The sequence below is a fragment of the Rhinopithecus bieti genome, unplaced genomic scaffold (assembly GCF_001698545.2).
Source record: "Rhinopithecus bieti isolate Rb0 unplaced genomic scaffold, ASM169854v2 scaffold_41905, whole genome shotgun sequence".
NCBI lineage: Eukaryota > Metazoa > Chordata > Mammalia > Primates > Cercopithecidae > Rhinopithecus > Rhinopithecus bieti.
The window spans coordinates 394598-420790 of record NW_016817730.1 but is presented as its reverse complement, the minus strand read 5'-3'; the positions used below and the strand labels follow the sequence as shown (position 1 = coordinate 420790).

Genomic DNA, 26193 nt, shown 5'->3' with positions numbered 1-26193 from the left:
TGCACCTAAACTTTTCCAAGCCAGAAATACTTGGTGTACCTCCAAAGTAAATCTACATCAAAAATTAATATAGAATTTGGGGTTTTACTTTATCTTTTCCAAATTCTTCTTTTTAAAAATAATTTCTGAATCTGATCTTTACCAAGGCCTTACAACAGGTGATTTCCCTAGAATTCAGCCAAACTATAAATCCAGTGGCATCTTTTAAGTTATTGTAGCACTGTAAGTTCTTCCTAACTTTATTCTAGATGTCAGAAACTCAGATCCTAATGTCCGAGAAGCTGTATTCCTGCTCCTTTGTTATTCATACAGGCAATCGTTACATCTCTTCAATATACCCATAAATTTTCAGCTTCCTATTATACATTCTGCATTTCACGGCTGTGTTCACTTGTAACTATTGACAAAAAATGATTAATTATGCAAACAGCACCAGATTCACCATTTTGAGCTGTACCAGCTCAAGATCCTTTGTTTCCGTGATGCTGGTCACAGTGAGACCAATAAGGGCAAAGAGGGGGTAAAACAAAGCAGATAGAGCTACCAATCACCTTTGCTTAATTCCTGAGGAAGATTCCTGAACCTTTTGTTTTGTCAACCAGACATGAGCAACTTCATTAAAGTGTCTCTGCCTGGCTTGATGTGGGAACCCCAAGTGTACCCTAAGGCAAATACTTTGAAGTTCATTTATTTGGGAGGTGAACCAGAAAGTGCATGCAAGGGAGGGGAACAGGGAAATAAAGAAGGGCAAAAGCCAGTAAAGGGTATGCTATGGCAACACTATGAGCAACTGGGACTTGGCCTTATTGAAGACTGACATGGTTTGTCTCTGTGTCCTCACCCAAATCTCATGTTGAATCATAATTCTCAGTGTTGGAGGAGGGACCTGGTGGGTGGTAACTGGATCATGGGGATGGATTTCCCCCTTGCTGTTCTAGTGATTGTGAATGAGTTCTCATGAGATCTGGTTGTTTAAAAGTGTATACCACTTCCCCCCTTGGTTCTCTCTCTCTCCTGCTGTACCATTGTGAAAATATGCCTGCTTCCTTTTTGCCTTCTGTCATGATTGTTAGTTTCCTGAGGCCTCCCCAGCTGTGTTTCCTATAGAGCCTGCAAAACTGTGAGTCAATTAAACCTCTTTTCTTCATAAAGGTCTTCTAGTCTCAGGTAGTTCTTTATAGCAAAGTGAGAACAAACTAATACAAAGACTCCCTGAAGAATCATATAAAATACACTTCACAACTGTCCTACTGAGAGACAACAACGCTGAGCTATTTATCCAGTGACTTCTACCTGTCCCGAGGGACATTAACTTCCTCAAACTTGAGCTTAGTAAGCTGTGGCATTACCTTAGGCATAGAAACAGAGAGATGCAGATGAAAACCCTTCAGGTGGGAAGTAGATAAGGGACTCAGGAATTGCAGTACAGCTGCAGAAAAATGTGAGGTTAGGGGGAGAGATATCAATGGCATCTGTTACAGTCTCCTAGGTTTATTTTGGAATCAAATCTGCTGTAAGTTCATCATCTCTGAACACAGAGCCATTTAGTAAAGACTCATAGACTCAAATTAACTTGAAAGACATGTTATTAACAGAAATCTTTGCATTTTTAGTTGATTTCAGATGGACCTCACATTTCTTTCTTTCTTTTTTTTTTTTTTTTTTGAGGCGGAGTCTCGCTCTGTCGCCCGGACTGGAGTGCAGCGGCCGGATCTCAGCTCACTGCAAGCTCCGCCTCCCGGGTTTACGCCATTCTCCTGCCTCAGCCTCCCGAGTAGCTGGGACTACAAGCGCCCGCCACCTCTCCCGGCTAGTTTTGTATTTTTTTTTTTAGTAGAGACGGGGTTTCACCGTGTTACCCAGGATGGTCTCCATCTCCTGACCTCGTGATCCGCCCGTCTCGGCCTCCCAAAGTGCTGGGATTACAGGCTTGAGCCACCGCGCCCGGCCGGACCTCACATTTCTAACTATGGCACTAAAAATCTAGTACTTATTTATACCATATACATAAAATATTAATTGACAAGATCTATTTACAATGTCAATATACAATGTCAAAGTAAGAAATAAAAGTGTGTTTATCCATGTATCTGCTGATGGGCATTTGAGTTGTTTCTACATATTGGCTGTTATGAATAATGCTGTGATGAACATGGGAGTGCTGGATCATATGTATATACATACAGTGCAATAGTTTTTAGTCATAAAAAAGAAGGAAATCCTATTCAGGACAACATGAGTGAACCTGGAAGACATCATGTTAAGTGAAATAATCCAACCTCAGAAAGGCAAATACTGAGTGAGTCTACTTAGATGAGGTATCTAAAATAGTCAAAGTCACAGAAGAAGAAAAAATAAATAGTGGTTGCCAGGACCGTGGAAGGGGGAAATAGAGAGTTAGTCAATGAATATGAAGTTTCCATTATGCAAGATGAATAAATTCTAGAGCTCTACTGTACAACAGTGCCTAAAGTTAACAACATAGTATTGTACACTTAAAATTAAGAGACTACATATCATATTGATTGTTCTTACCACTAAAATACCACATGTGGAAACTTTTGGAGGTGATGAATATATTTATTACTTTGATTGTGGTGATATTACACATAGGTTTATGCATATGTCCAAATTCATCAAATTGTATACGTTAAACGAGTGCAATTCAAAAAATAAACCACATCAATTATACCTGCATACAGCTGGTAAGAGCAAAATGTATTAAATTTCATGTTTTATTTATTTTTGTTTTGTGAGTGACTGAGTAATTTTTTCCTCTTTGAAGGCTGGATTAGTAGGCAAAGGCATAGAGTTAAGTCTGAGTAAGACTTGTTTGTGGGGCAATTCCACATTTTCCAAGTCCCTGGTTATTTTATCTTCTCCGCATTCTTTTCTTTTGTGTGTTTAATTTTCTCTGACCACATCTTCCTCTTTGCTATCATTCTTGTCCAATCCATTGTCATCTTTTGCATAGATGGATCACAATAGCCACAATGGATTTTTCTGCTTCCACAATTGCTTTCCCCTTTCCCTGTCCTCTAGTGTGATAAAAGGTAATGCAGATAATGCACCTCTTTGCTCAAAGCCCTCCAATATCCTCCCATACCACCCTGAGTAAATGCCAGTCATCAAAATAGCCTAGAATTTGTCCCACTCTTCCTACCCACCAACACTCTCTGGCCTCATTTTCTATTTTCCAACCCCTCTTTCCTCACTCATCCACTCCCGCTGCTCCTTGCTTGCTCCTCAAACACATACCAGGCACATTACTACTCCTGGGTTTTTGTACTTGCAGTTTTCTCTCTCTGGAACACTCTTCCCCCAGATATTGGTAAGGCTCACCACCAAACCTTCTTTAGAACTTTGTTCTAACTGCATCTTAATTAGAATCACAACATCCTTTTTTCCCACCAGCAAAAGATATCTTACATTATTTCCCTGATTCCTGATTTCTTCTCCATAACATGTATCATCTAACATACTCATTATTTTCTTATCTTTCTCCTTCTACTAAAAGTCTTCCCAAAGGCAGAGATTTTATCTTTTAAAAAAACTGTATCCATAGAATATTCCCTGCTACATGGTAGGCATTCAGTACTTATGTGTTGAATGATTGATCGTATTACATTCAACAGTAAAGATTTGGGCCAGATATCATACTGAATGCTACAGAATCATTCAACGCATACACATGCATGCACACACACAAATATATACACACATACACACATTTTTCACAAAAATAATTTTTTTTTCACACATACTATAGTAAACAGTAAAATTATTCAGGATTTCAGATCAAGTGATTTCAATGTTAATACATCAGAGATATAGAAGATTCTTATTTAAGAATACTCTTAAATATCCTTTAACATTTTATCAAATGCATTTTATCAAAATTAAAATCTTGGGTTGAGGCATTTGTTATGAAATTATAACTAAGTATTAGGATATATGTATCATCCTCAAAGATACAAGAGAAAAAAGCATGCAAACATTAAAAAATACCAACAGACAACCTAATTCCCAATTTGGCCGAGTAGAGAATTCTATTCATGCTTTAGTATGTCAAGCCATAGCTTTGCTTCATGAAGTAGTAACCGATTGGGAAAAGGCTCCATTATCTATCTGCGCAGTGATCCTGAGTTCTGTGGCTTTTAGGAACCAAGACATTGACAGCAGTGTGATTCAAACACCGATTCAAACACCATGAGCCCATCCAAAACATACAATAGACTAGTTCTGCTCCTTGTTATTCTATGTCATTTCATCACAAACTCACCACCATTTTCCTATAATTAGATACATAAATTCCAGGGAATACAGAAAATATGGAAAAGGCATGGATAGTTCAGTGTAACTGGGGACCAAGTAAAGGAATTTAGACACAAGAGTATGCTAGCTCCCTACAATCCCACACATCATAAAAATGTGTGCTGCAAATCCCAGATGCCAAAAATTCCGGAAAACAGTTAAGAAGATGGTCAGGAAAACAAAGGGTCATTTTACAAATATATATTTTAATTAGTTAACTAAAATAACACACTTAGTCATATATTACACCTTTAAGACAATCACAACACATTCCAAGCAGCACTTGATTTTCCAAGACAAACAGAAAAAATTAAATAACTAAAATTTAGCCAAAAAATTGAACTAGTGTGAATTTCAAAACAAATAAACCAGATTACCATACTAATTTGAAAAAGACTGTCCAAAATCCTGCATCAAAGAATGTAAATGTGAATTACAGATATAGAAATTAATATCAATGGTAGCCTTATGCTTAATAATAATATAAAACATTCTAACAATCCTAATACTTACATACTAAAACACTGACAAGATAGTTCTATCTTCTCTAACTTCTAAAACTTAAGTGGTAAGAATGGGGGAAAGTGGACATGATGGATTTCTGGAAAGTGTATATAGCTAGGAATCATCTTATGTATATAAAGTGTATATAGCTAGGAAGGATCTTATAGATCCTTTATCAATATGATTTAAATGTTTTTTAAAAATGCAAATTATACCACCTATAAATGTATCTCAGTGAAATGAATTGACAAACTTGAAAAAATAAACCTGCGAGGATGTTTCTGCATTCTTGTTTAGATGATCAATTACTTAGAAACAATTCAAATATTCATAGGAAGAGATTGTCCAAGCAAACAGTGATACATCTATATAATTAACTATAATATATGCATCATACATTGATAATAAGAATGACAATGCTTATACAATAACATTTAAAATCATTTTCAAGGTATGTTATTCAGTAAAGAAGAATTAACTTCTATAATATTTATAGTGTGCTATTATGAATAGAAGGGTTTAAATGTAAATCTTATCTATAGCATACAAAATTGGAAAGGTTATCATACTAATATTTTATCATTATTTATTTTTAGGGTGTGTTTTAAGTACTTTTAAAGTCTACTCTTTCCTACATTGAATAGTATTTTACATGTGTAATAATGAAAATATTAAAATAAAACTCATCAAACAGTGGAATAAAGATTCTTTGAAACAGATGAAACTTTAACTAGAAATACAAAGTCAAAAGATATACAAGATTTAGATAGAAAGGGATTTGAGAATCAGCAACAAGTCAAAATGGGGAAAGGCTGAAGGGAAAAAAATGATGACTTTGATTTATTGAAGAAATCTCAAGAAGACTTACCATTAGAAATAAAGTGTTTTATATTGTATAGTACATAATTAAGAGTCTGTTTAAGGGCTCTAACTTCTATTTCATTGATTGGGTTATCAATCTTTCCTCAGTTCTACAATATTTGTTGTAGAGTAACTTTACAGATTAATAACTGGTAGGCTAGTCTTTCTCATGAATCTTTTCCCTCCAGCTCTACTTATCAATTGCTATTATCTATGAGATATAAAGGTTAGAATAACTTTGTTTACCAAATACGCCCAAAGCAGAAACATTATTAGGATCTCCTTGGAATTTCATTAATCCTATATATTAGTTTATAAAGAAATTTGTCTCTTTCAATGAAAGAACCTGGCATATCCTTACACACGTGTCAATATTTATTTATGCATTTCACTGTTATTATGCAGATTTATTCTTTTATATTATACAAACATTTTTGTGTGTATAGTACATTTTTGTTGATATTGTTAATTTGGACTTTTAACTTTTGCTTTTGTTTTGTCAGCAAAGAAGCAGCTATTGATTTTTCCATTGAATTTTCCTAGGCTAACTTTATGACATTTTTATTAGTTCTAAATTAATAATAATATATATATACACACATATATATGGTTTCTGTGTGTGTGTATATATATAACATGTATATGTATATATATGCATGTATGTATATATGTTATTGTAAATGTAGAAATTATAAGAAGATGCTAACAGTAAGGCAAAGTAATGCTCAGAATAGTTTGTTTTTAGCTTTTCTAAAGAAACTGTTTTTGGACAAACAAATTCTACCTTTTTTCCCCTGTTAAATTATGCTTCAATCTTTATTATTTTCTATTTGCTGATATTTTTTCAGCCCTGCCTCTTACCAAATTTATTACATTGTCAATTTCCCTTCAAAAGAATATTTCTTGGATGCTGGGTAGTCAAATAAACAACCAATGATCATCTTAGTGAATCTTTTACAGAAGTTTATAGTTTAATTTTGTTATATCATTAAATTTAAGGTTTTTGTCTTTATATACAGAATGCACAAGTGTCATAACAGTAGGGTATGCAAGGCAGTTTGTCTTCTTTTACAATATTTTCTTTATTGAATGAAATGCTTGAGTATACCAAATGGTTGAAAAAAAGCCACCATGACTATATGGTGCATCAGTGGTTAACCACTATAAATGTACTTTAATGAATTGCTAATAATTTTCTGATGCTACAAATCTATATAACAAGAGGTGTTGTTTTACCTTACATGGATCACAATAACAACCCCAGCAGAATGCCAGAAACACTTGCCAAAAATATTGCATTCAATTTCTAGTTTCATCAGTGGTATCTAAAAATGATAATTAACATGTGGTACTACAGTGAATTTGAAGTTAAAACTATCTTAAAGTACAGCCAAGTCATCACTATTGAAGTTTTAATGGGTTGAATGTATAAAAGAATAAAAAATAGTGACAAGTTTATTTCTAAGTCATTTCTTTTTTTTTTCTTTTTTATTTTTTATTATACTTTAAGTTCTAGTACATGTGCAATAACGTGCAGGTTTGTTACATATGTATACTTGTGCCATTGTTGGTGTGCTGCACCATCACTCGTCTAGCACCCATCAATTACATCTTTATATCAGGTATAATCCCAATGCAATCCCTCCCCCCTCCCCCCTCCCATGATAGGCCCGGTTGTGCGATGTTCCCCTTCCTGAGTCCAAGTGATCTTCATTGTTCGAGTTCCTGACTATGAGTGAGAATGCGGGTGTTTGGTGTTCTCTTCTTGTGATAGTTTGCTAGATGATGGTTTCCAGCTGCATCCATGTCCCTACAAAGGACGCCAACTCATCTTTTATTTTTTATGGCTGCATAATTTCCATGGTGTATATGGCCACATTCTTAATCCCAGTCTGTCACAGATGGACATTTGGGTTGATTCCAATCTTGCTTTGGAATATGTGCAATACACATACGTGATACATGTGTCTTTATAGCGCATGATTTATACTCCTTTGCAGGTTTACCCAGTATGGGATGGCTGGGTCCTATTGGTACATCTAGACCTAGATCCTTGAGGATTGCCATACGTTTTCCCATAATGTTGCACTGTTTACAATCCCCCAACACAGTGTAAAAGTGATCCTATTTCTCCACATCCTCCCAACACCTGTTGTTTCCTGACTTCTTAATGATTGCATTCTAATGGTGTGAGATGGCATCTTTTGTGGTTTTGATTTGCCATTTCTGATGCCGTATGATGAGCATTTTTTCATGTGTGTTGGGCTGTATGGATGTCTTTCTTCTGGAAATGGGTCTGTTCATCTCTTTCCCAGTTTTGAATAAAAGAGGACACACAAATGGAAGACATACCTATGCTCATGGGTAGGAAAATCCAATATCGGCAAAATTGGCTATCTGCCCACGGTTTTATATTCAATGCCACATCAAGCTACCAATGGTTTCTCACGAATGGATAAAGAAAAACTGCTTTAAGTCCTATGGGAACCCAAAAAAGAGCCCACATTTGCCAAAGACAATCCTAAGTCCAAAGACAAAGCTGGAGGCGTCACCTACTGACTTCAAACTTACTACAAGCTACAGTAACAAACCGCAGGCTGGCTACCAAACAGAGATATAGACCAATGAAACGAACAGATCCTCGAAATAATACACCCCCCCACACATCTACAGGACATCTGATCTTTGGACAAACCTGGAGAAAAACGAAATGGGGAAAGGATTCCTATTCTAAATGGTGCTGGGAAAATTGGCTATGCTAGTAGAAAAGCTGAAACTGGATCCTTTCCTTATCCTTATACGAAGATTAATTCCAGATGGATTAGAGACTAAATTTTAACCTAATGCCATAAAAACCTAGAAGGAAAACCTAGGTGTCCATTCAGGACATAGGCATGGGCTAGGACTTCATGTCTAAAACACCAAAAGCAACGCCGGCAAAAGCAAAAAATTGGCAAATGGATCTAATGTAAACTAAAGAGCTTCCTGCATAGCAAAGAACTACCATCAGAGGGAACAGGCAAACCTACGAATGGGGAAAAAATTTGCAATCTCTCATCTGGACAAAGGCTAATATCCAGACTTACAGACTCAAAGAATACAAGAAAAAACAAACAACCCCCTTCAAAGTCATTTCTACTTGTTGAGTAAAATTTAAAAGATAAACAAGTAGATAGGTCAAATAAACACATTCGAACTTGCGTGGAATTACAAATGATGCAATGAATTATAGTCACTGAGTTCTGAAAGTGGCCAGCAACCACAAACACTGGGTAAGCATTTGCAATGGATTATTCAATTTCCATTAAGGCATCATTACCCATACCAAGGGGAGAACTACAAATCATGAGAAACTTGTCCTAGCATTCTCAGCTACCAAAAAAAAAAAAAAAAAAAACCTGGACCTTTCTATTTCCGAAATACTCCAGTGCTAATACTGTCATTTAATTATATTCCCATTTAACAAAGAGAGCCGATTGTGCCAGGTTAATCTTATGCCAAATTCACAACCCGGTGGTAAAGACTTTAAAAAACTTGGACTCAGAACTCTAATCTCTCTGACTTCAGAATCTATTTTTCATGCATATATGTCAAGGCAGAAAAGTGGGGCAATCACTGGGGTTCCTGTGGTCAAATTATCTATGTTAGTTACCTTCAATATTGTATGTGCAATCCTATTCCTTATTTATTCAAGTAAGTCAAAAAACCATAGTTTTTCTAAAGTTCTAGAATTCTACAACCTAAAAAGTAATGCATGCTTTTCCTTTGGTTTCAACTTTCCATCAATCTTTGGTTTTAGCTCTTTTATAACCTTCTATTATATAATTCACTCATCTGAATAAAGGAAGGAAATACTCACTGATTTATTCAAAAGAAGAATAAACTCTCTAACTTTAGAATTATTATATACTTTTACCAGAATATTGAATTAAGTCAATTATGTTTTACCCATTCACTTATCTTATTCTTCCCTAGAAGTAATTGATCTAATTTTCATTTAATTCATTAAGTTTTTTATGTTCTACAATATTATTAAGGGTACAAAGGAATTAAATCTATTTATATACCTAATTTTACCCTTTAGATCATAATTTTGTCCTAAAATTACTCTAAAAATTGTTAAAAGAAGCCACTTCAGTTAATGATAAATCAGTATGGGTAAGCTATGATGGCAAAAAGTTGTTGAGATGATTTAGCCCATATTACTTTAATTCAAAAGATGAATTTTTGTATCTGGTATTTTCTTTTCGCTTGTTCCTTCTAATGATCCTAGAATTCATTCTAAAACAGAAAATTCAGCATAAAAACAAAACAGTACAACTTGGTGCCTCAACTATGACAGGAGTATTAAGAATATTTAAGTTATTCTAAATAATTTATTGGGAATTTTACTTATTTTTATCTCATCCAACACCATATCTCTACATTACATCTTTATTGAATGAAACGTAAATAAAATGCATGAAGGATAAAGAAATTATTTTACCTCTTACAGAATTAAAATAATCCCATAAAACTAATCTATATTTATTTTTCAATGGACATACACAGTCATTATAATTAATTGAATTAAATTAATTAATGCCATTATTGAATATGACATTTTTTCAAAGGCTGATACCTATATATGAAAATCTAGTCTTCCCGCTGCTAGCCAGTGTAATACCATTTATAGTAACTGGAAGGAAAAGAAGAAAGGAATGATATTGTGATGTGTATGCAAAGGTTTTATGTGGAAGGTATGAGATACACAACAGTTTTAGCAAAGTTAAATAACAATCTTTGAAAGCCTTATAGCATAGTAAATTGATCTATTATTTAAGATACAATGGTTTTACTGTGTGTTAAAATACTTATTTTAATTTTCAAACAATTGGATTATTTGGATAAAATGCTTTTCTACCTAAAAGCAAAACATCTGATTTATAGTCTATACTAACTTAAAACCTAGGTACTTATACCTTAACTTAATGGCAAATTTAAATGATATGACTCTAAGTTCTGAAAATCTTATATATTTTAGAAAACACATATAAGTTGTTTTCCTTTTTTTTTTTAAATGAATGCCTTAAGAAGCAATTGATAGCCACTCAAATGATATTCCTCTAGGGAAAGAAGTGAAAGCCAAACCAGTCAGTCATGTTTGTGGAAAATCAGTATTTTTTACTTTTGTTGTTTATACTACTCTGAAAATGTATGATATCCATCTTAATCAGTGTAACTTTTCTTAGAACACAGCTCTTACTACATTTTTAATGAAGTGAGAGAAGTTACTTGGAAAATAAAGGTCTATTAAACATAAGTGATAACATACTGGAAGTTACACAGATACCCAGAGAAAATATGAGGGGAAAAGAGGTTTGTCTGAAATAAAAGGCATAATAAAATGGGATAACTGAGAAGGGGGAATATTAAATTATGTCAGACGCACTGTTAGGGACTGACTGAAAGATAACTTGAAATGTCTGATGAGGTTCATGTCATCAGATTATAGTAGCAGAGAAGGAAGGCTATGTCATTATTGGGAAAGAAGGAAAAGGACAGAATTTGGTAATAACTTGGAGAAACAAAATTGCATAATTTATGTATTTCTTAAATATTTAGTAACAATTCCGTACTATGCCTTGGCATTAATATAAATGGAAAAAAGGAAAAGAAATAAAAGTGAAATAGGGTATATCTGAAGAACATGACACAAGGTCTTGAGTTAGAAGAAACACCATGGTAAGACAAATTCTTTTTTCCTTCCTTCCCTCCTTCACTTCTTTTTCACCCTCCATTTTTCCCTCATTTCCTTTAGCATCTGTTGAGCACCTATTATCCAACCATTGTGAAAGTAGTAGAGAAGAAAGCTCCAAGTTTCATGAGAGCAAAATATAGCCAAGCAATTATATGGCATGACAACTGCTATAAGAATATCTAAAAGATACTGAGTTCTCATCTGTCACTTTTCTGGGCACATCATATGATTGATCATTTAATGCCCATTTTATCCTTATGCGATAAGTAGTACTACTATGCACATTTTACAAATGAGGAAATTGTGGCAAAAATATTTTATACAATATGCCCAAGGACACACTGAAAAGAAGCAGCAAATTTGGGGTCTGAATCCAGGCAGAATGGCCGCATGCTCCTATTGTGCTATACGGTCTGATGTAAATACAAGATAATATAGGATATAAGTCCAGAGTTCTATAAAAATGCAATTAAGTACAGTGATTTTTTTCAAGCATATCTTCTTGCAGCCTATTCCTGAAGCCATTAGTAATTACACAAAATGTTAGCTAATTGGCAAGGCTTGTCTTTTTATGGAGAAAAAAATGTTTCACTCGCCAAGTTCAACATTTTAAAATACTTTACAAAGAAATAATTAGCAAAATTCTATGGGGTACAAAGTTTTCTTGGTTGCTCTTGGGACGCCTAATCCAGAGGAACAAGCATGGGGAGCTTTGGAGGGAAGGTGAAGTGAACCTTTAAGGATGGATGCAAATTCTTTAGGTGATGAGGGGAAAAGCCATGTCAGGCAGATGAAATAGTAAAGGGAAAGTTTTGTCACAGGAAAGATCATTTTATACATTTGTTAACTTCACATGGTTCGGACATCATGTATTTAATAATCGATGGTAGTGGACATTTATTTAGTGAGAAAGCAGTAATCCTCTGCATAGGATTAGTGCAACATGAAGGTCTTTGAATCAAGGTGTTCAGAGCAAGGTGCAATACAGTATATAAAATCAATGCAGTGAGGCTTATTTTAAATTTTGTATTGTAATATATTATTGCATTTTCAAGCACTTTGGGTATTTATAAGTTGGTTAATTTTATTTTGACTAGTTGATAAGGTTTGACTCTGTGTCCCCACCCAAATCTTATCTTGTAGCTCCCATAATTCCCAGGTGTTGTGGGAGGGACCTGGTGGGAGGTGATTAAATTATGGAGGCAGGTCTTTTCTGTGCTGCTCTCATGACAGTGAATGGGTCTCATGAGATCTGATGGTTTTAAAAACGGAAGTTTCCCTGCACAAGTGTCTCTTTCGTGCCACCACTGTGTAAGAAGTACCTTTTGCCTTCCATCATGATTGTGAGGCCTCCTCAGCCACCTGAAACTGTGAGTCCAATAAACTTCTGTCTTTTGTACATTGCCCAGTCTCCGTTATGTCTTTATCAGCAGCGTGAAAACAGATTAATACACTAGTCTTTTGATGATTAGAATCTTTATAATATTTTGTAAAAAGTCAGAGAGTGACCAAAAAATTGTTTTCTACTCCCACAAAATTTAAATTTCACAATTTTTTAGCAAAGCATTTAAAAGAAAAGTTGACCTTAAATATGAGTTATGCTTTTTCTCCCCAAAACACAAATATTCCTAATTTGTTGACCATTTTTGTGATAACAGGCATTTGCCAACAGTGAGCTGTAAGCAGGTAATTTTGAAAATAATAATATCATTAATCATTCTATCAAAGTAAAGTTGACATTTTAATAGTAAACAAAAAAGGCACCATTTTCAAAAGAAATGTGCTGTATGATACAGCACATTTGATAACAGATATTTTTAGTGTTTCCTCTACCAAATCTACATAAGGGCAGTAACCTCTGAAAGTCCTTGTATCTGAACCTTTAAGAAATGTAGAAAAAGAATTTTCCACATAGTATTAAAATATTTCAAAACCTCTGATTAGTTTGCAAAACCAACTGATTGACCTCAGAACAAGAGGAAAACCTAGCAAAATGTTAACAAAAATTCCTTTGCATAATTAGTGGATGAATTTGAAAGTTCATCCTGCACACTGGTAAGTACAGACCACCATACATTTTTTCCTTTAAGAATTTTGTATTTTTTGTCAAGGGATCATTTGCAGTTCTGATAGCTGCTAAATCCAATCATAGATCATACTTGTGAATCACTAAATTACAGTCATTAATTAAAATTATTAAATCAGAATTACTTGAAAATATAAGCATATTGAGTCATCTTTTCTCACTGAACCATCATTTTAGTGCCATTATTATGTTTTGGTCAGAAACAAACAAAATTAGAGGCTATAGAAGAACCATATGGAATTTTTAATATTGCTAATTGTATCTTTCTGTCATTTTTATTTCCAGTGTATATATAAATTATTGCATACATAAAATACCAGCACAGTAGTAATTGATTAAAACATTTTTATAAAAAATAGTTTGCAAACTACTGTGGTAGAAACCCAAAGGCACTAAGTGGATTAATAGAGGCATGGAAATGGCCAAGGGCATGAAGAAGGAAGACTGAAGTTGGAGAGGCAGCCTGCGTTCTCACTCTGTCACTGACCACTGGGCTGTTCTTGGGCAACTTAGTTTACTTCTCTCAGGCTCCACTTTCTCAGTTGTGAAATAAAAATAATAATGGTATCCACCCAATCAGATTCCAGTAAGCTATGTAGATTTTGTAGGTAAAATGATGGCACAAAATACATATTCAATAAGTGTTAACCATCAATCAGCTCTTGAGACAGTGAGCTTTGGCACAGAAAAATCAAAGCTATAGTTACATAGAATATATAGCAATTACTACATTACTTTAAGATAATTTATCTTTATACATTGTCCCTGATAGTCTGTGTGTTCATTGAGGGCAGGGATTCTATCACAGTCACCTCTCTAGAACCTAGGATGTTGCCTAGCACATAGATCTCCAGTACATATTACTAAATCAAATATGGCTGAGGAATAAAAGAGAAAGGTACAAGCTTCCCTTTGTTTCCACATTCTGGATTCTGAATATCAGGCTCCTCTCAGAGTTCACCAGATCCTATCTGAAAACCAGCAGGCCTATGCAGGGTGCAGGATGAACTATAGAGCAGACATGGGTCTGGCACCAAACAGGAGCCAACAGGTTAACTCTTATTGTGAGTTCCTAGTTTATCCACTTCACAGAAACTCACAGTGACAAGTTACTGGATCTTTTGGCCAAAGCTAAGTCAGGCAAATGCTGTAAGCTGGACAAGTGCCCACAGTTAGTCTATGGAGCAAGACATGGCCACTAAAGGCAGTCCAGGTCATGAACCCTCTGTGTCTGACTCATGGCAAGAGACAAAATGTCAGCAACTCTGACTGTTCCCAGCCCAGCTCTGACACAACTCATAGATGTATTACTCATCTCATTCTCATTCTGTGTTTTACTGTACGTTTAAAACATTCTTTTCTTTAAAAATTTTTAAAAGCCTTAATATTTTCATTGGGCTTGTGAATGACTAACAATCTCATTGCATTTATTTTAAACAGGCTTCCAAATCACTGGATGTACACTGAGACTTTTCATATTGCCTTTAGGTAGGCATAATAATTTCTCATTCAGTTTGCTATGTGATATATCACTTTCTGAAAATAAAGATATCTTATTTTTCAATTTTAATAATATAGTTTTTCTGTTTTATAACTTTGAAGAAAAATACATGCAGACCTGTAAAACTGAGCAATTTCATGAGTTTCCAAACTGCAAGTTATTTTATAGCCTCCATTTGGTAAGTATAGAGATTTATATCCTTTTTTTCATCCTCCACAAAATTCAGAGCTGATATGTCCAGTTGACTTGGAAACTGACTTAGGCCCCACATTCATTATTTTGATAATAAAGGTGTTAGATCAGATTAATGATTTAAAACTAGTATATGTTTGAGAGTGGAAGAAGGAGGTTTAAAATTAATTTATAGGAATATAATCCACTGGTCATTTTCATATTTCATCAAAAAATATTTTAGAGGGTTTCTCAATAGTAATTGATCACATTGAGGTGACAGAATGTACTATTACTGCTTCACTAATAGAAGAAAGTCATTAATCTCCTTTTAGGTCCAGACCTTCAGTATAACCTGACAATTTATCATGTATCAAGGAATTAACATATTTTAAAAATTATAAAGCAGCAGCATGCCAGTATACCATGGATTCAGTTGATATTGCAAATCAAATAATGTCATCCATATCAATATGTTATACAGTTCTTATTATTACCACATAGAAAAACACTTTAGCTAATCTGGTTACCCTTTTCAAAATCTCTTACTATTTAACTAAAAATGTAAATTTATTTTAACTTGTTTATGAACCATTGGGATAAATACAACTAATAATTCCATATTATATAGACAATATATAACACATGTCTTTGTCTTTTAAAACAATGTATATAACAATATAAATTTTAAAATCTGGGTGATTTAAAGTTTTTTGTTTTTTTGTTTTTTTAAATAAATTAGGTATATCTGAAATGAAGTTGCCACAGCTGCCTAATCCAATGTTAGTGGAATGATTCTGTTTAATTCTTGGATTATCGTATTTCAACTTGCAGAATTTTATATCAGTATTTTAGTTAACAATTTATATTATCTAGCAATTAATAACTTGAATGAGTTTCCCTTTGCATTATATGCTAGTTTTCTACAGTACATAGCTATCAATTTAATTTTTTTCTACTTGGTTTGAAAATATTTTTAGAAAATAAACTCATTAAATGAACTTTATTTCTAATTAATGATGCATTGATCACATATTTATGAATAATATTTCATTTAAACCAAAATACTTTAGAGCCCTTTTCTAGTATTAATATAAAGCTAGCATGCATAATAATAAAATTGCAATAATAATTCTAGTGATATAAATTTTAATTTGCCACTAAGTCAATTTAAAAATATTTATGTTTATTAAAGTCATACAAATGGGATTTGCAAGCCCTTCTATGCTCTTACATTCAATGCATATGCTATTGCACTATGCTGAAGGTATTGTGCTGTGCCAAATCCCTCTTTTTCTCCTGATACTGCAGTGAATAAGGATAGCACAGAAAGAGCTCAGAAACTCAGGGAGGAAGGTCACCATCAATAAACAGTTGTATGCATTCAAGGCAGGCATACATGAGAGACAACTTCTTAAAATTAGAGCAGTTTTACTGCTAAGCATTAGTGCTTCTGTTTTTCACATAAGAGAAAGTAAATAAGAAATAGACTTTCCTAGAACACTCAGTTATAGCACTTGACAAAGACAGAAATAAACCTTGACATCAATAGAATTTAGGTCATTGCTAAATTAATATTTTCTCTATGGATATTCCTCTACCAATCACTTTTATGCACACTTCACAACTAAGTTTTTAGGGCGAAATATATTGAAAATCTTGCTTTTCCTTGAAGCTCCATTAGCAGGAACAAATTCCACTGCATCAATGTCTAAGAAACTATTTTAAAGCAAGGAGGAGATTGTGGGACCTTTGTACCCAACAACAAATCATCCTGATTTTATTTTTAAGTCATGCCTGATGCACTCTTTCCACAATGCCCCCTTGACTTCTGCTTCCCCAGAAGTTTAAATCTCTGCAACATGTGAAGTTGGTGACCAAGACATGGGTAACTCTACCTTAGTTTTTTCTATAATGTGTGGTGCTGAGCATATTTTGTTCTTCATATATCCTAAATAAATTGGCCTCAGAGGTCTAAAAAGGGCTTCACACACTGAACTTGCATCCCTCCTAACATCATCTGTATGTCCATTATCATATTCCTTTATTTATGTCACTCATGTTTTGTATATGGGAAATAAATTGGGAGAAATTACATTTCTCTTTCTTATTGACCCAGGAACCAGAAATTATGAATATTTATTCTTTTCTTATAGAGTCAACAGCAGTGTTTGTCTTGTAATCTTTATAAAATATTGCTAAGAAGAATATGGAGGCCTTGTTTTATATATATTGGCATTCTTCAAGTTATGATAATCCGTGCTCAATAAACTCTGTGTTCTCTCTTCTCTTTCCTACATCTCCCATGATCTTACCCATAAGAAAATAAACATGCTGTCTCCTATCTGAACAAAGGAAGATCCTTTATTTGATCTTAGAGCTACAGTCTTTTCCCCTATTCATCTTCACAGCCGAACTGTCTGAAAGTGTAGTCCCTACATTTTGTTTACTTTGTGATATGGCTTGGCTTTGTGTTCCCCACCCAAATCTCACCCTGAATCGTAATAATCCCCACATGTCAAGGGAGGGACCCAGTGGGAAGTAACTGAATCAGGGGCATGTTTTTTCCATGATGTTCTCGTGATAGTGAATAAGTCTCATGAACTCTGATGGTTTTATAAAGTGGAGCTCCCCTGAACACGGTCTCTTGCCTGCTGCCATGTAAGACGTGACTTTGCTCCCTCATTCATTTTCCAACATGCTGTGAGGCCTCCCCAGCTGTAAGGAACTGTGAGTTCATTAAACCTTTTTCCTTTATAAATTATCCAGGCTTGGGTATGTCTTTATCAGCAGGGTGAGAACAGACCAATACACTTTCTTCAAATCAAATTCACTCTTGAACCTATAGTAATCCAGGTCTGTCCAATGTTAGCTCGGAAAATCTCACGATTCAGGAAAACCCTCATTCCTAGACAAATTTGAAAAGTTGCTCGCCCTAAACTCCTCCTCCTCCCCGCATAATCTTCACCTCCAATCATTCTCCAAATTTTGATAAACTTCCTATGTTTAATGCATTCTCTCCTTTTCATCTTCACTATTTCCTAGCTCAAATTCTCATCCACTCATAGCCCATTATATTAGATTCCTCACATGACTGATTCCCTTTCTTCCTTATCAAGATCATCTTTCTAAAAAGGGGAGAAATAAAAGTAAAATTCTAAGGCCCTCCCCCAGCCAACTGAACGAAGCGTCTCTTAGCCAACAGGACCCCAGAGTAACCTTGAAAAAACTGAGCTCTCAGCCAGGACAGGATGGTGTTCAGAAAAGCCTCCTCATACTCCCTCCCTTAATAATAACCATTAGCCTTGCTTCCCTAAGGGCTAAACAGAAACCAGACCTTCCTTCCTTCCTTTTTTTTTTTTTTTTTTTAACAGAGTTTGGCCCTTGTTGCCCAGGCTGGAGTGCAATGGTGTGATTTTTGGCTCACTGCAACCTCCGCCTCCTGGATACAAGCGATTCTCCTGCCTCAGCCTCCCAAGTAGCAGGGATTACAGGCATGCACCACCACACCCAGCCAATTTTGTATTTTTAGTAGAGATGGGGTTTCACCATGTTGGTCAGGCTGGTCTGGAACTCCTGACCTCAAGTAATCCACCTGTCTCGGCCTCCCAAAATGCTGGGATTACAGGTGTGAGCCACTGCACCCAGCCCAAACCAACCCTTTCAAAAGACCTCAAGAAATCAACCAGCGCAGGCGGAAGTTGCAGTGAGCAGAGATCGCAAGACTCAGTCTCAAAAAACAAACAAACAAAAAAATTATAAGGTATGAAGATGTGTGGTTTTTTTTAAAGTAATTTTCTCTGTTTTGGAGGTTAAATCAACCAGCCACCTGATACTCCCCTTCCTCTTTTAGCCTGATAAGAGACCAGTGACCATGAAGTGGTTCTGGCCAGTCTGTGGAGCATGTGCAGTAAGGGTTTTCATGTCCTCTACTTTACCTTCTGATGTCAGGCAGCTGAAAACTCCAGCCTTGGATCATGCTAAACTGCCATTTTTGGTACATGGGACCCATGAAGGGGCATGAATGTATATCGTGCATCTGCATGATTCACCTTTCATAAATAATCATGACTCCTCCTCAAGCTTATGAAATATTGATATAGCCAACTCAGCATAAATTACTGTTCCCCTTGCTCCTCCCTTGAAGTATCTGTTTCTGGCTTCTGGCTGGAGGCTATGATTTCCAGCTTGTCCGAACAGTGACCCTGCAGACTGTAACCCTTTATGAGGAATTTATTTTCCAAATTTATGAACCTTGCCATTCTTCAGTTGACAATGTAAATCTAATTATGTTGCCCTGTTTGCTTAATGCTCTTTAATTCCCTCAGAAATAGTTAAACACTTTGGTCTAATATGTCATGATCTTGTTTTTGTCTCTCTGTACACTCTTGCCTATCATGCCTCTTTTTCCTTAAGCTCTATCCATTTATATCATTACTGGCAGAACATGCCACTGCAGCCTCACATCTCTATGACTTTGAGCATGTATTGCCCTCTCCTAGAATCTACCCCTCTCCAGATAACCTATACTTCCTATTTACCCTCTAGATCTTAGCTCAAGCATAGGCTCCTTTGAAAGCCATCCACACTCTTCCAGCAGATATGGGTTCTCTTTCTTGCTTTCCTCCTGGACTTACATAGTCTTCCATTTTATTAACGCATGTCTCATTTCATCAGAATGATCTCTTGTTTCTCTTCCTTTACCTAAATATAAGATCCTTAAGGAGAGGCACAGTGTGTGTTTCCCTTTTGTATCCTGTGAACCAGCAGAGCTTCTATCTCTATAAACAATTGTTGAAATAATGTTTAATGAGATAATTATATTATTTTTACCTGATCACATTTGGGAGGCAGAATGGATACAAGTGCATAGAAAGGATCTTGTAATTATGAACCTTTTACTGTTCTTTTGCCCTGAATGCCCTTACACAATCACTTTTTAAGTCATATTCCATACCCAAAGAATTACCAAGAATAATCAGACTTATCAAAACCCGGGAAAAAAGTGGATGATTTACTTACTGTTCTTGCATCCCATATAGACAGGGTCTTGTCTGCGGAACTTGTGAGAAGAGTATTGGAGAAAGGAAAAAACTCAATGCTGTTCACAGAATCTGTATGTCCATACAGTGTACATCTGCATCTTTCACTGTAAAGAGAGAAATTAAGAATTTTAGGAGTTAGTATCTATGCTGTCTATACAAGGCTAATAAAAATAATTTAAGGAACTGAGGCATAAAATAATTTTATTAATGGTAAATATTTTACAACAACATTTTAAAAGTAAAATTCTACAGCTACCTTATATTCTCACCACTTTATAGGATTAGTAGCATACAACTAAACTTAAATTACCTTCAATTTATGGAATCCCTTGGTAAAGTCATCTTTATTCTATCACATTTATTCTTTACCATGAAATGACAGTATAAAAATTATCCCCACATAATAGAGGAATATGTTAAGACAATATTGCACTAATTCATAAGACAAACTCTTTTAGTCATTACTTTTCTTAATTGTATCTCAGACTTGGTTATATACTGGAATCAACTGAGGCACTTCGGTGGCTACCAGAGACTGGGGGAGGGAAAAGGAAGGGGAAAATAGAGAGAGATTGGTCAGTGGGTACAAAGTTACAATTAGATAGGAGGAATAAATTTTGGTGTCCTGTTGCACAGTAGGGTGACTATGGTTAACAGTAAAATATTGTATACTACAAAACAGTTGGAAGAGAGGCTTTTGAAAGTTCTTGCCACAAAGAAATGGTAAATGCATGAAGTGATGAATACACTCACTACCCTGATTGGATCTCTCTACACCACAGATATGTATGGAAGTATCAAATTGTACCCCATATGTACAATTATTAATGCACTGATTAATTAATTAAACCAAAAATAAAAAGAAAAAAGTACTCATACCCAGTCTCAAGGCCCAGACGTTCTAAGCTGATTGATGATGGAGCCTGGGAATTAATTAGTGGATTCATGCCTCCCCTGGTAATTATAATAGGCCTTTAGGGCTGAGAATTTAAACCAGTGGTTTTTAAAGTTTTTTACCCAGACTAGCAGTATCACTGTCACTTGGAAACGTGTCTGAAATGCAAATTCTCAAGCCTCATCCCAAACCTATTGAATGAGAAACTCTGGAGGAGGCCCCAACAATCTGTGTTTTAGCAAGCTCTTCAAGTGATGCTGATACATGTTAAAGTTTGAGAACCACTAATCTAAACTATTAGAAATGACCCAGAAGAAAGGGACAAATGCAGCTGTGTTTTTTTGCCATTTTATGAAAGGGCTGTTTCTCGATGAAATAGGATATACATAGAGCAATATCACTTCTCATGTGTAATGACTGATTGGTCTTAAATAACTTTACTTATAAACCTATTTTTAAAATAGAGAAAAAATAGAATCAGGATAACTAATAAGTACTCAAAACAGAGGAGTCAATATAAATGCATTCCTAATATAATAATCAGATAGTTGTCCATGCGTTGCAACTCACACCTGTAATCCAAGCACTTTGGGAGGCCAAGGCAGGCAGATCACCTGAAGTCAAGAGTTCGAGACCTGCCTGGCCAACATGGTGAAACCTCGTCTCTACTAAAAATACAAAAATTAGCCTGACGTGGTGGCATAACGCCTGTAATCCCAGCTACTCGGGAGGCTGAGGCAGGAGAATTGCTTGAACCCGGGAGGCAGAGGTTGCAGTGAGCAGAGATTGAGCCACTGTACTCCAGCCTGGGTGACAGAGCAAGGCGCTCTCTCTCTCAAAAAAAATATATGTATATATAATATATATAGATAAATCAGATAGTTAATCTTTGATTAACTAGTTCTTCTGTGGCTTGAACCAAGCCATGTACAATAATATAGTGCAGCAGGCAAAACTCTGCAATGGGAGCCAGGAGACTGAATTCCAGTCCTGACTGGCAAGAACTAGCATGGTAACTGTAAAAAATTGTTTAATTTTAGTGGTCATAAATTTTCTTCTTGTGTGAATGAAACTATTTACTTGATGCACTCAGTGATCCTGTCCAGCTCCTACATTCTGAGATCAAAGTTAGAAATGTAAAATGGGAAGGAAGAAGTCAACTTGAGTACAGTGTATATGAACTGTAAGAAGCAAAATATGCCCTTCCTTCCTTAAATGTGGGCATTTTTGAGACATCAAAAGATATAAAAATTTGCATGTATATGAATATGTATGTAAATTATTTAGCAACACTTCCCCTTTCTCATCAAAGCTAAGTATTACAGTAATAAATATTTGGAGCAAGAATATAAAATCAATACATCAGGAATATTTTGAATTAGTTTCCTTACCTCAATATTTCACAGATAGGCTGATAATATTTTAACCACTAAAGTTGATGATGTGTACACCAGGGGTCAAAAACCATGATGCTGAAATGACTGCTTCTTTCTCTAAATACAGTTTTATTGGAATATGCCAATCTGTTTACACATTGTCTATTGCTGCTTTCCCACTACAGTAGCAGAGTTACATAGCCACAACAGAGACAATATGGTCCACAAATCAAAAATATTTAACTCATAGCCCTTTGAAAAAAGTTTGCTGAACCAAGAAATATACCAACTTATTTGAATATTTAGAAGTATACTTGGGTTTTACTTATGACGTTTAATCTTTTTTGAAGGGAGTGCCAACACTCACAAAATAAGTTATTTCTTTTAAAATTACTTTTATGTACAAATTTTATCTGTTATTTTAATGAATCTAAAATGTAAGTATGAACATTTTAAAGTTTCTATTCCAAAGCCCACTATCTTGAAATAATCATCTTTAAATATTAGTATAATTACTCTAGTTATAGATCTATGGAGAGACAGTGAGGTGAGGTAGGAGAGAAAGAAAGAGATAAAAATTAAGAATTGTATTCCTATTATATTAAAATGGTGAATTATTAAATTAAATTATATGACATTTAACAATAAAATAAAATAACTAAAGGCTTTGCTGAAAGTCAAGTAGATACTTTCTTGCTACAAGACAAGAGCTATCACTATCTAAAAGATACCATTAAGAAAAATATTAAAGTATGCTATTTTAATAACATTTCATTTTAAAAGTATATTGAAAAAAGGAAAATAATGTATTTATATTCCTCCTACTTTCTTTTTACTCACCTCTGAAATGTAAGAAATCTTATTGTTAAATTTAGAATATCAAAAATCATAACATATTTTGATCTGTAATCACAAAGCTGAAATTCAGTGTCCCTCCTTCCCCATTTTCCTGGTGTTTAATATATGTTTAATCCTCTGCATCCATACTTTTAGACAGTTCAATGATTATTCAGTACTTCAATGGCAGTTTTCACTGATCATAATTTCTTGGGCCACCTGACCTCCTCAAATGTTTGTGGAGAAACGGTTCACTGTTAGAGTACTGCAAAGTCTAAGGTCAGTCCAATCTCTCCAATTATTCCCACCCAACCTTCTTTAGGGCTTGTTTGGTGTTTACGCCCAAGAGCCCTTACAGTTTCTTTCCCAAATACTGAAGTTCAAAAATTTTAGCACAGCATACCCTAATAGAAAGCCCCAGCTATTATTCCTAGACTTTTATTATTCCAGGCAAGTTTCTTCCCCTGTGTCTTTTTTTTCTTTCTCTTCAATTTAGTCCATTTATTTTGTTTAGAAACATTATGTTCTTTTTTGTCTAATTTGCCTTTACATTTAACATTTTCTCTACAATCTTTATTTTTTCATTTTTAATATCTGTTCTTCATAACTCTCAATTATGTTTATTCTACTTGTGTGTTGGGTAGGGGGAGGGCAATCAAAAGCTTTTATTTCTGTTTTCTAGCTCACTTGTTTCCTGATCTTTCTCAGTCTGCTTTTCATTTGCATCTATTATCTTATAAATCATAATAAAATATTTTAACTCTTTTGACATTTTATTATATAAAACAATTTAAAATATAGCATTTCAGTAATTTCTTTGCAAATAGAGTATTTTGTCTGAATTACTGATTTCATATCTTTACTTAGGTGATTCCTTTATGCACTGCATGTTCTTCACTGAAATTTGGGGTTTTATTCATTATCTCTTCAATTTTTGCAACTCTTTATAAAATCTGATTGGTTTCTTTTTATTTTGACTTATGAAGACAGCTCTTGAGGGATGGCTATTTTCTAAAGATTAATGGCAAAAGGCGGGAAAATGGGAAAATTAATTAGCAGATGGAGAGAAAGCCACTGACTTTTATTCAGATTTGTTGTCTCCCACAAAATATTTTCACCTCATGTGCTGTTGACCTGATCCCTGAAGTTTATCTCTTCTCCATTTTTTTACTTTACTTTCAAGTACAGATGTAGTATGTTGCAATAGCCCTAATGTCACAGGCTCTATTTTAACTCTGAATGCGCCTGCCTCCTTCACAACCTTCATTCTGCCTGACCTATGACAATTTGCTTTCTCTCTTTTATCTAACAATAAAATTGGCTTGTTAGGATTTATGCTTCCAACTATGATAAAGTAACCAGTTTCTGTACTTCTTTTACAATAAGCAACTGTAAAATTACACACATTACCTAAAGTAAGTTTTTACTGGCATTGAACTAAACACATAGCACAGGACTATAATCTTTAAGAGAAGGAAAAACTCAAAATGAGCTCTGTAACCTCCATGACTTTCTGCTTGGATGCACTTTTTACTATCAAATACAGAAATAGAGTCCAGTAGAACTGAAGTTTCACTGAGTTGAGAAGCAGTGAGAAAAGTCTAGGCTTCTGAGTTGCTTAAAATTTGGAGTGTAGGGTAGCTGACAAAAAGGAGCTCAGCTGGGAATGACAGCAGTTTGTGAGAGGATTCACCATGAATTTTGGGTGAAGGTCTAGATGGCATTTTTATAGAGTAAAATTCCACAAGGTCTAGCAGAGATTTCCTGCTCTATAGTTGAGAGCTGAACAATAATACCAGAGATTAGCTACTGCTAGAAAGAATACTCTGGAGTTTAATCCTGGGTGAAATGGAGAGAATTTACTGCATACCTCAGACTCTCACTTGGAGATTCAAGAAAGGCTCCACTATAGGAGTAAGGGTAAGGTTCATAAACTAAGTTCAAAACAAAAGTTCAGTTCTATTACCAATGAATAAAACCATGCCTGAAAGAGAAAAAATGATCTTCCCATAATTAAACTGCTCATTACAACATAACTCACTACCTTTTCTAGGAGACAATCTAATATAGATTTCTCCAAATTAGTCATTAACAACATCCAACATGTATTTTTTTTTTCTTTGAGATGGAGTCTTGCTCTGTTGCCCAGGCTGGAGTGCAGTGGCATGATCTTGGCTCACTGCAACCTCTGCCTCCTGGGTTCAAGCGATTCTCCTGCTGCAGTCTCTGGAGTAGCTGAGGCTACAGGCCTGTGCCAGCACAGCAGGCTAATTTTTGTATTTTTAGTGGAGACAGGTTTTCACCATGTTGGCCAGGCTGGTGTCGAACTCTTGACCTCAAGTAATCCACCCACCTTGGCCTCCCAAAGTGCTGGGATTACAGGCATGAGCCACCACACCCAACCCCAGCATGTAATTTTTTTTAAATGTACATATGTACATGTGTGAAGAGGTAAAAATGTAAGCCATACACAAGAAAAATAAATATATATATATAACAGAAACAGACTCTGAATCAAACACTGGAAATCAAAGACCAAGACTACAAATGATGTACTATTACTATGTTCAAAGATTTAAAGAAACATAGTTATAATGGGTGTGCAGATAGAGAATCTCAGAAGGTAAATGCAAACCACAAAAAAGAGGTCTATGCAAGAATGGATAAGTATATGTGAAATTAAAAAGTGAACTGGGAAACCTGCACGTTATGCACATGTACCCTAGAACTTAAAGTATAATAATAATAATAATAATAATAATAATAATAAAAGTGAACTGGGTGAGCAAAATACCAGACTTACTGAAGGAAAAAAAAGTAGTGAGAATGAAGAGATTAATAGAAATTATCTGATTTGAAGAAC

General features: G+C 34.9%; 1 protein-coding gene across 1 annotated transcript in view; it reads right to left on the bottom strand.

The window, feature by feature from the left end:
* LOC108517970 (sperm-associated antigen 16 protein-like) overlaps positions 1 to 26193 on the bottom strand; it is a 521001-nt gene that overhangs the window by 125764 nt on the left and 369044 nt on the right. The window contains exon 4 of the mRNA XM_017856103.1: positions 20200 to 20326. Within this exon, the coding sequence (XP_017711592.1) occupies positions 20200 to 20326 (127 nt within the window). The remainder of the gene's footprint in view (positions 1 to 20199; positions 20327 to 26193) is intronic.